The sequence below is a fragment of the Protopterus annectens genome, chromosome 10.part0, assembly GCF_019279795.1.
Source record: "Protopterus annectens isolate FY-2018-M chromosome 10.part0, PAN1.0, whole genome shotgun sequence".
NCBI classification, from domain to species: domain Eukaryota; kingdom Metazoa; phylum Chordata; order Ceratodontiformes; family Protopteridae; genus Protopterus; species Protopterus annectens.
Window position 1 is genome coordinate 1,794,956,788 of NC_056744.1, and position 12,006 is coordinate 1,794,968,793.

The window sequence follows — 12,006 nt, forward strand, 5'->3', positions numbered from 1 at the left end:
TGCCAGACTGCATATGAGCAAGTTGCAATGGTTCCTAAGGAATGTATGGTCTCAACACAAGCACAGTCTAGAAGCCCAGATTCCAATAATTCCATGCCTGAAGCAAGAATTCCTGTGGTGGGCTCAGGCCTGTCAGTTGAACAGAGGATTGCCTTTCCACAAACCTCATCCAAGCCAGACCATCACCACGGACGCCTCAGACCTAGGCTGGGGGGCGCACATGGTGGACAAGTGTATACAAGGCCTATGGACACAAGACCAGCTGAATCTACACATAAATCAAAAGGAGATGCTGGCAGTGAAACATGCAATCCAGGCATTCAGGCCATTTCTTCAACAAGGTCACCTGCTGATAAGGACGGACAACACCACAGTTATGTGGTACATCAACAAACAGGGAGGTACACACTCATATCCTCTATGCCGGATGGCAATGGACCCGTGGAATGTGACCCTGAACCTCAACATTCAACTCCAGGCCAGATTTGTACCAGGAAAAGAAAATTCACTAGCAGACACCTTAAGCAGAACTACCACGGATGCTCACGAATGGATGCTGCATCCAGATATCTTCAAAACCATAACAAAGAAATGGGGACTACCAGAAATAGACCTGTTCGCCTCCTAACACAGCCACCAATTGAATAAATTCTGCACAAGAGCATACCACCCACTTGCTTGGAGGGTGGACTCCCTATCCTTCAGCTGGAAAAACCTGACAGCATATGCATTCCCACCTCTTCCTTTGATGTACAAAGTCCTACTGAAGATCAAAGAGGATCTGCCAAGGATAATCCTGATAGCTCCAGACTGGCCGAGGCAACATTGGTAACCGCTACTGAGAAGCATGTCTCGGACACACGCATGGCCTCTACCTCTATGTCCTTTACTTCTAACACAGAACAATTACAAGATCCTACATCCAAACTTGAAAACTCTACAGCTAGCTGCTTGGAATTTTGCATAAAACAAAATAACCCAGATTTATCTCAGAGGGTTAAGGACATTATCCTGGAGGCTCGCAGGCCCTCCACAAGGAAGACTTATTCAGCCAAATGGAAAAGATACCTCATTTGGAGTGCAGCAAAAGGGGAAAATGTATCATTGGCAAACATCCTGGAATACTTAGCAGAACTCTTCCACAATGGCCTGTCCTACTCCTCCATTAAGATTCATGCATCAGCAATTTCAGCAGAATACAACATGGATCCTCCAGTCTTCTCTCATCCTCTACTCAGGCAGTTCCTGAGAGGAATCAAAAATGTAAAGCCTCCAAGGAAACCACCTTTGCCTACATGGGATCTTAACTTTGTGCTGGAAAAGTTAACACTTCCCCCTTTTGAACCAGCAACAACAGCAGAATTACAGTTCTTATCTTGGAAAACTGCTTTCCTGCTTGCAATCACTTCAGCAAGAACGGTATCTGAGTTACATGCATTAATGGCAGCCCAGCCCTTCCTTATCTTCCATCAGGATAGAGTGTCTCTGAGAACTAACCCTACTTTTATGCCATAAGTGGTCTCCAGAGTATCATTGAACCAAGCGATTCACTTACCTACATTCTTCCCCAACCCACAGAGCAGGGGGAAAGACTACTACATACCTTGGATGTACACAGACAATTACGCTACTATCTGGACAGAACTAAGACCAACAGAAAAACTGACCAGCTTCTGGTAGCATATGCAACAGGAATGCAAGGAAAAGCAATTTCAAAACAGACAATCTCAAAATGGATAGGAAATTGCATTAGATTTTGCTACTCTTTTCATGGAAAGACAACTCCAGAAAATATCAGGCCTCACTCCACAAGAGCTACAGCCACCACTACAGCTTTCCTACGAGGAGTGGCTACCAAAGACATTTTAGAAGCTGCTACTTGGAGCTCCGTGCATACATTTGCCAAGCATTATAATCTTCCTTTATACTCCAGATCCCGAGCAGGTTTTGCAACTGCTGTTTTGCAAGGGATCTTAACTACACCATCTTTATCTTAGTACCTCCTCCCCAGTTTGGCTATGGTATTCTACCCATATGTTAGGACTGCAGATGCATCCTTGAAGGACATAGTACAGTTTTGTACCTACCATAAATGTAGATGTCCGATAGGTATGCATCTGCAGTCAGGATTACCCGCCTCCTTCCCCTCTGTGGTATTCCTAGGGTATTTACCCCTCTTTTAGCTAGCTGGGGGAATCTATTATGGTGTATTTGTTTGTATATATGTATATACATTCTTATATTGTTTGCTCTCTACTGTTTGGAATTACTTGCATTTATCCAAATTTAGCCTTCCTAGAGGGCACCTGGCATCTGGGGCAAGAAACACTGAGGAAAATGGCGTCGGCTGATGCCTTTATACCCAATACACAGCAGCTATGACGTTGGGTGAAGTGCGACATCAGCCGAGGCCAGACCCAGACTTTGGAATCCGGCCGACTGAAGTGCTGCCTGAGGCAGGACAACCCATATGTTAGGACTGCGGACATCTACATTTATGGTAGGTACAAAACTGTACTTTTTGAAACCTGAAGAGAATAAATCTTAATATGGCTTCCCTGCTTAATCTAGCAGAAGCATATTGGTGTCAGGCAGGAATGGAAATTAGGCAGCAACTGAATGCGCCAAAAAAGGAGAGAATACAAGGTGAAGGATCAGATGTAAAGGCAAGAAATGTGGAAAATGCATAAATATAGTTGCAAGTGTAGAAAACTTATGGAAGAACCTCATGTTGATCAGGAATGAACGCAGGAATGGTTAAGGAGAGGTGAATTCAAACCAAGAGATGAAATGTTAATATTGGCGGCTCAAGATAGTGGGCTACGTACACTCTGGTTTACAAAGTCAGTTGAACATGTGGGCGAAACAGACGAAGTGTAGGTTTTGTAAAACCGAACTGGAAACAGTCGCGCACCCCGTTGCCGGTTGTGATGTACTGATGGCAGAAGACTGTTGCACTGGGGATTGTGCAAACATGATTTTGAAGTGGCTGAAAAGCACTTGAAACATGAGCCACAAAGCATCATAGAACATGAAGAAGTCTGCATCACATGGGATCATCCATTGCAAACAATTCAAAAGATAGATGCTAGAAAACCGGATATAGTTGTCCAGGAAAAGAAGACATGAGTAGCATTGATCATTGAAATTGCCACACCCAGTGACTACAGTGTCCTGTGTACAGAGAGAGCCAAAGTTATAAAATATCAGGATCTGCAAGCAGAAATGAGAGCAGTGTAGATGGATACCCAGATAATTCCGATAGTAGAAGCAATGGGTCTTATGAAAAGAGTCTAAAATCTTTAGATACGCTACCAATACATGCAACTCCGTATGAACTGCAGGAGGAGTCATTACTGGGCACATTGCGGGTGCTGCAAAGAGCACTTTTGGCTGACTTCAACGAGGTGAAACAGTACTAATTTCATGAACTTTAATCGTACTTTGACTTAGGAATGGGATCCATTCCCATCATGGTATTAGAAGCCCAAAAGATGTGAGGTTAAAGGGAGAAGACCATATGTAAAGCATACTGCAACAAAGAATAGAGGGACATCTATAGTTATGGTACGATTTTGCACAAGTATTCTTTCTCTTCAGTAGTTTGTATGTACACAAAAAGGAGGTACAGTTTTCACTAGGACATGAAATAAGGTGAAGAACAAAAGAATCCGTAGCATGAAACAAATGGTCTATGGCAGTTCCAGAAGGGGCCAATGAGGTTGATTAGCTGCCTGGCTGCTTCTGAGATGGCTTTACTTTGTATTCTTTGAAGCGTATGTGAAGCTTTATGTTGGAAAGAATTTAAACATTGTTCATTTTATGTCTTAACATTGCTTAACTGCATTGTTGTTTTTTCACAGTAATTTTTCTGCATCTGTGCAGATGCATTTAGTGAGGGAATTTCTGCATAAAGTTGCACTTTCATAGCCTGGAGTATGCTACTGTCAGGATTTAATTTTGCATTTGTAAAGCATCGGAAAGTGTACTAATTGACACCATCGAGCCAGTTGCAAAATGTAGTTTTATCTCCATTTTTTTTCTTGCTGCTGTGTAGTCTTTGAGCACTTCTACAGAGTCAAAAGACCTGTTTATTGAGCTGTAGGCCAGTAATATTACTATGTCCTGGTCAGAGACCCACATGGTGGTAGTAATATCATTATTATTATTATGAATAAATAAAACTTTGTGCAAGTGTAAAGGCCTTTGGGGATTGTGCTACTGTGCAGCATTGGTACTATTGCAAACAAATCTTTGTGTAAACGTAAGGACATGGAGGGTTGTATTATGATGTCTTGGTCATACACACCGTAGTATTAGTATTACAAATCTTTATGCAAGTGTAAGGCACTCTGAGGTTATATTACTGTGCAACATTGGTATTACAGATAAATCCTTGTCTAAGAGTGAGGCCATTTGAGAGTTGTTACTGTGCCTTTCAGACACACAGTAGTAATCACTGGCTTCGTGAAAACATTGTGCTTCACTTTTTACTGTCTTTAACTTGGGCCTCATGGATATCACATTCTAGAACAAACAGTTCTGAGACACGGTGGTTACTTGAGCACTGGACACATCACTGTGGTTGGATTAGAACACAGTTATATTGTAATTAAGCTGTTGCATCATCTTTGCAGTAAAGTATCAAAGGCAGCATGTGTTAATGTGTAGTAACATATTAGTGATGTAAGCACTGTGCGTTGACTTGTGGTTACGCCCACTTCAGAACTGATGTTGTAGCACACTAATCACCGTTTTTTTTTTTTATTTACTTTTTTTGAGTAGGCTGCTCTTGCTGGGCTTCGCATCTCATCAGTTAAATGCTTTAAATAGAACTGTCGGCTGTCAAAATAGTTAAAGGTCTTCATATGTTTTTTTTTCCTGTTTCAGTTTGAAAAATGTCTTGGAGGAAAGATTGACAGCCTATACCGACATAACGTGAGTATAATATACATTGCCTGGCAGTCCGTTTTCTGTTTATTTTACACATTGATGCAGCACATATTTCGTTTAGGTCATTTTACTGAGACTGCTGATTTGCTAGATAGTAAACTGACATGCTGAAAAATTGCTGGCAGTCAAGGGTCAACTGCAGGTTAAGTCTTCAAAGAAGTGATGCAAAGGTAAGATAGCTGGACATCCACAGCCCCCCCCCCCCCAAGCATGTAAAGGCCAAGGTGTGTATTGAGAGAGTTATGTTCGTGAGACACGTGGAATGATTCCAGTTAAGTCAGGGGTGTGGGGTTCTTGGAGCTGATGCACTGTAAACAAGCTCAGTTTATAAAGAAAAGTATAGGCCCTCCCAAGTGGTTAAGGTGAGGGGAGAAACAAAAATGACAACACCAGGGCTGTAACAGACATAAGTTAGCAGTAATATTCCTCACAGAAAACAAGCTCCTGCTGAGATGGAGATATATTTGTTTATAACCAAGTAAGGTGGTCCAGTAACAGTTTTCTGCCATGACTTTGGCCAAAAACACACACAGTGTGTGTCACAGAAGGAAGTAGTACATGGCACTGCACTAGAAAATTCTAAAACAGCTCAGTGATGTACAGAATTATTTTTGAGGTCCATTATTAAGCCAGATGGAGGTACGTGTTTGAAAATAAGACGGGTAATTAAGTATAAGTCTGTCTGCATCAGTATGTAGGAGTACAGGTGGATTACAGTTTCTAAGTATATATTACAGGACAGAAAAGGCACATAATGCAGTCGTGGATGAACTATAAATGTAAGCGTCAAGTCTGAATGCTACTGCAAGCATCATTCCTGAATCTGTACCACTCGTGAAGATTGTAAACATTCATTCAGTTTGTTTTTCTGAAGGAGTTCAGATTATCATACACTGAACATCTAATTTCGAGTAGATGAAGCAATTTTGGAAAATGCTTTTTCCCCATTTGTTAGATTGACTTCAGCCATGCTGAGATTAGTGCACTCTGTTTTTATGACCTAAGGATGTAGTTGGATGCTTTCAGGTTTACTTTGCTTGGTAGTGGGGACAATAAGTTTGAAGGTCAAGGCTAAAAGTAATAGTGTTGCTTGTTTTACTCCCAGAGATGATGATGGTCGGGGGTGATCTTCCTGACAAACATTTATTGTTGTTTGAGTTGGTGCTGAATGTGGCACAAAGAGGTGAGAAGTGGAAGAATGCTGCTGGCTTCAGTAGTGTGGACGTAATCATCCATTGTGGTCATACTTTCATATCTTGACCTGCTCTGAGGAAGAACATCTCCCTCTGAGTGGAAAGTTATGCTGTACCATCACCCCCTCTCAGGCAGTTGTTGGATTTGGGTTGTAGTTACCCCACGGTCAGTGTGTGTGTTTGCCATTGTGGAGTATTGTGGTTTAGTGGACAACAGAACTGTGGCTTAACGCACAAAATAGGCAGGTGATGGTGGAGCTTTACAAGTGGGCGACAGATTGTTCAGCACTATTATCTTTGCACTCTATTTTTTGGAACTTTGCCTAGATTATTTCTTTGGAACTGGTCATAATGTGGATATTTGACATCATATTGTTTCATGGTCAGTGTATGGTTTTATTTTTTCCTGTTATTGGATGGATGAAGAAACAGAAGGAAGTTGCTGTTTTGATGTCTTGGTGTTTTTACCTCTTGGAATGGTTGTATGAGCAGGGGATTGTACTCTGGGAGCGGTGTCTTGCCTGAAGATGGTTTTCTTTGGATTGTTTGGCCTTTGACCTTGTTTTTGATGCTTTGGTAGATTGTCTGGCCATTTGACAGTTTTCAACAAAGTATCAAAAACAATGTGAAGTGGCCTCCAGTCTGGAAGTATTTTTCAGGTGACTAAAGTTTAGACTGTTTGCAGTACTGATGATGTTCTGTTGCAGTCATCACTTTTGGGTTGTATGCTTGCAGTAGCCCTCAGTCGGCCTGGTTAACAAAGTCTTGGGTCCTGTGTCGGTTTTTGTCCCTTCTTCCATGACGTCAGGTCGTCAGGGGTATAAAACATGCAGCCGACGCCATTACATCAGTCTTTCTTGCCGTGCAGTGCCCGAATTAGAAGCAGTTCGCAAGTGCCGGTCGGCCAACTCCTGAAATTTTCGTTTTCGAGTTTCAGAACCGAAGTCTTCAACTAAAGCTAAGTACCCCATTGGGGAAACTTTATGTTGCTCTTTACTGATGTCAGTAAAAGTTAGTAATTGCATTACTTGTGGAAAGCAAATACCTCACAAAGATTTTCATTCGTACTGTGTTCCTTGCCTAGGCCCTGACCACGACATACCTTGCTGTTGGTTTTGTGCCTTATTTAATCAACTCACTGTCCGTCGTTGGTATATTTTTGCCTCTAAATATTGGGTCTACATTAGATCACCGAACGCTTAAAAAAGCGAAAGATGATTGATCGAACTTTTGTAAGCAAAAGCTTACAATCTAGAACTGTCAGAACAGCGATTTTTTTTCCTAGGGAAAAAAAATCGCTGTTCCAAAACACACACACACACACACACACACACACACACACACACACACACACACACACACACACACACACACCAAACAAACAGCAATCCACACGCATACACCTAAAATCTGACACCTAACCCTACACTAAATTATACACACACCACTAACTATCCACTTACCTTAACCCAAACCCTAACCCTAAGCACCGTCACTATCACACACTCACCTCACCCGCTCCCTAACTTACTTAACTCGCCCTAACCCCTCACGTTCACACAATCGCACACATACCTAACCCGCGCCCTAACCCTAACTCACCTAACCCACCCTAACACTCGCATCCACATAATCGCACACTTATCTGAACCTGACCCGTAACTTTCCACCACAGCACTGAAAATACCGAAGCAACAGAAACGGGCAACCAAATTCTTTCCCTAGGAAAAAATTTGGGTTTCTGTTGCTTCGATATTTTAAGCTTTCGCTTGCATAAGTTCGATCAATCACCGTTCGCTTTTTTAAGTGTCTGGAGCATTTCTCCCCAGGCTTCTGCTGAAAACAGGCTCTGTGGAACCTAGTCAGACTTTTCTGGTCAACAAATGTTAAATAAAAATAACATTTAAAAAAAAAATCTAATATAGACCCTAAATATTTTGGTTCTCTGTTCAATTATCCAGAAATGTTGTCGGTATGCCATCCGACTACCGGTATTCCGAAAAAGCGCAAAGGTAAAGACAGAGACAGGCCGTCTAGGTCCAAAACTGCCGACGCTTCTCCTAAGCCAGTCGCCAGTTTGCCGGTACTCTGGCGCTTTCGCAGCCCCTGATACCCGCTACTTCTGACTCGCAGGCCTCTACTGAGACCCATTCAGAGTCCAGTATGCCGCGAGGTGCTTCAACTGTGGAACCTGTGGATGTCTCTACCTTGGATGGGTCTGGAGCCGCTGTGCAGGCACTGGCTTCTGAGAGTGTATTCAGGCCTACGGACTTGAATATTAAACCGACATCGCCTTCTTCTTTAAGGCCTAAACCTCGAACCTTGCCTAGAAAACAGACGCCCAGGCCGCATGCTCAGGGCTCTATGCCTAAAAAACAAAGAATGGCTGAAGACCTTATAACTTTAATCAGGGGAAGCCAACCTTCCTCTTCTAAGAGACCTAGGACTGAATTTGTTTATGAATCTTCTGACCAGGATTCTGATTCTTCTGATAATCAGGATTTACCCTTATGTACTTATGAGGATTCTGATGCAGAGGACTCTATTCCCTCTGCTTCTCCTCCAGAGAATTTCTCATTTGGTGAAACCTTGCACACTGTAAGGGAGCATTTCCACTGGGAAAACCAGGATTTCTCTGATTCTAAAAAGAGGCTTAGGGACTCCTTACTCCTGCTTCAACATAGGCCTTTTAGCTATACCTCCTGTACTAGACAATGTAGATGATGCCTTTTCGGAATTTAGTTTGGCCCCTGATTCTTTGCCTCCTGCTCCCAGAAAACCTGACCGATATTACAGGGTTCCTGATTCTCACAAGTTCCTGTTTAAAAATCCTGTTGCGGATCCAGAGACTATTTCACAGGGACCCAAGGGCATTAAGGCTTCTACTGCCAAAAATCCTACCCCTTCTGCTAGAGATTCAAGGGTGCTGGATAGATGGGGTAGGAAGGTTTACACTTCTGCAACTTTGGCTATTAGGGCCTTAAACTGTTGGTTTCATATGTTAAAGTATCAAGAACATATTATTGGATTGTTTAAACAGAAAATTAGGTTGATTCCTGACTGTGCTGAAAATAAGGATTTACAGGATTTGATGCATTCTGCTGAACAGGTTGGAAAACATACTTTGTAATGTGGGTTTGATTCTTTAGAGGCCTCTTGCAGGGCTGCTGTCACTGGGGTCTGTACTTAGAAGGCATGCTTGGCTTAAGGAGCAATCTTTGCCTGATCATGTTAAAGCTAAACTGCTGGATGCTCCCTTAAATCAGGACCATCTGTTTGGCAATAAAGCTGAGGAAGTTCTTAAAAAGATGGAAGATGAAGCTAAATCTATGCAAACTGTTAAATATTTCTTACATGTTCAGCCTCCAAGATTTAGTAGGCATTGGCTCTCTAAGAATTGGTCCTTTCCTGCTCCTACCAGGTCTTCTCAATCCAAACCGAGACCGAGCAGATACCCCAGGTTTCAGTCCCAGGGTACGCACAAGACTTGAGCAGTGGGGTGCTTCCGCTTCCAAATCTGGGAGTAGTAAGACTCCCCCTATGGAAAAATGCCTCAATAACTTGACTTTAAAACTTCCAAGCACTTCTCAACTGACTGCTCCTTTAGGGGGAAAGATTGGTCTGCAGGCCAAAAACTGGGAACTCATTACCTAGGACAAATGAGTTTTAAATATAGTGTCCCAAGGATACAGATTTCACATTCACACTTTGCCAACACCCAACGGTTGGCCAGATCTACCCCCAAATCAGTGGGCAGAGGCTCAAAAGCAAATACTCTCTCTCTTAAACATGAAGGCTATTCAAACTGTACCAGAAGAGGAAAATGGACAAGGTTTCTACTTCAGACTTTTCCTGGTACCCAGAAAAGACAATGTATGGCGTCCTATCCAGGACCTGTCTACTCTAAACACCTTTTTGGTGGTTCCAAAATTCAAGATGCTGACAATTCAGTTGCTTCCCATGCTAGGAAAAGATGCCTGGATGCCAACACTCGACTTAAAGGAAGCATACCTGTACATGCCAATCAAGGAATCTTGCAGAAGATATCTATGCATCAAAGCAGGCTTCAGTCACTGCCAATTCTATGCACTGCCCTTTGGCTTATCTACTGCGCTGATGGTATTCACAAAGTGCCTAGCCCCAGTCATTGCATTTTTCAGGCAAAAAAATATTCAAATATACCCATACCTGGACGATTGTTTAATTCAGGCAGAAAGCCAGGACATACTTTTGAATCATCTGGCTTTTGTACAAAGAGTGCTAACTTGTCTGGGGTGTACACTATAAACGAAAAGAAATCACACCTGGTACCCTGTTAACAAATTATATTCTTGGGAGCAAGCTTGAATACAACTTCCCAGATGGCTTTCCTCAAGCCAGAGAAACAAATTAATCTGACAACCTACTTCAAACTAGTGGCCACGAAAACCCTGTTATCTGCAAGGCAAATATTGTAAGCCTTGGGGTTCATGGCCTCCTGCATTCTTCTAATTCCATATGCAAGACTGCATATGAGGAAACTACAATGGTACCTAAAAAACCCGCGGTGGTGGTGCTGCGGTAGCGTTGTCGCCTCACAGTAAGACGCTGTCCGGTTCGATTCTCAGCTAGACCGTCTTCTGTGTGGAGACATGCGTGAATGGGCGTACCTTCGTTGAAGGTTGTACATCAGGGCTGGTAACTCGGCATGTAAAAATCAACTACCAGTCATTAGCGGACCGGAGTTCCGCTGTGGCGACCCCTAACCAGGAAAAGCCGAAAGACACAACAACAACAATGGTACCTAAAAAGCCTATGGTGTCAACATTCACAGGATCTAGAAACAGTGATTCCTATCATACCTTGCCTACGCCTGGAATTTCTTTGGTGGGCAGAGGCGTGCCATCTAAACAAGGGACTACCATTCACAACACCCCTTGCCACCCAAACCCTAACAATAGTCTCATCAGATTATGCATGGGTGGCTCATTTGGCAGGGAAGTGCATTCAGAACAAATGGAACCCAAGTCAAATGCACCTGCATTTCAATCAAAAAGAAATGTTAGCTGTACCGAATGCTCTGACAGCCTTCAAGGACCACATTCTTCCAGGACAATTAATGATAGACGGACAACACCACTGTTATGTGGTACATAAACAAGCAGGGGGGTACACATACTTACCTCCTCTACAGACTAGCCATGGCATTGTGGAACATAGCCCTGAGCTGTCACATACATCTACATGCTCAATTCCTGCCAGGAAAACTAAATACACTGGCAGACGAACTAAGCAGAAAAAATCTCATGGACCCACCCGAGTGGAAACTGGAACCAAGGATTTTCAACATGTTGACAAGCAAATGGGGGAGCCCAGATATAGACATGTTTGCCTCCCCTAAAACTATTATTTGGACAAATTTTGCACAAGGACTCCCAGCAAACAAGCTTGGAAAGTGGATGCTCTGTCCTTCAGCTTGAAAAACCTATCAGTTTATGCCTTTCCTCCTCTGCCTCTGTTCTCCAAAGTACTACTAAAGATCAAACAAGACAAACCAAGGATGATTTTGATTGCACCAGACTGGCCACGCCAACACTGCTACCCCCTCTTGCGCAGTGTGTCACTGTTGGCCTCATGGCACCAGCCTCAAGACTCCTACTCTATTGTCTCAGCAGGAGAACTAAATTCTGCACCCTCCACTTCAAACACTGAATCTAGCAGCCTGGCTAATTACATAATTTCTCCTTTACCATCCCTCACTAAAAAAAGGATTCTGTGCCTGGAACCAATCTCAAGGGATGAGCACTACAGTGCCCAATTTACCTCAGATTTTACAATACTTAACTGAGATGCTTCATAAGGGCCTGTCTCCTCTATCAAA

The 12,006-nt window shown here is 42.9% G+C and overlaps 1 protein-coding gene across 5 annotated transcripts in view; it reads left to right on the plus strand.

The window, feature by feature from the left end:
- The window catches only part of FBRS (fibrosin), a 1,655,257-nt gene that overhangs the window by 948,796 nt on the left and 694,455 nt on the right, over positions 1-12,006 (plus strand). For all 5 annotated transcript variants that reach the window (XM_044086630.1, XM_044086634.1, XM_044086633.1 and 2 more), the window contains one exon: positions 4,891-4,938. In XM_044086630.1, the coding sequence (XP_043942565.1) occupies positions 4,891-4,938 (48 nt within the window). The remainder of the gene's footprint in view (positions 1-4,890; positions 4,939-12,006) is intronic.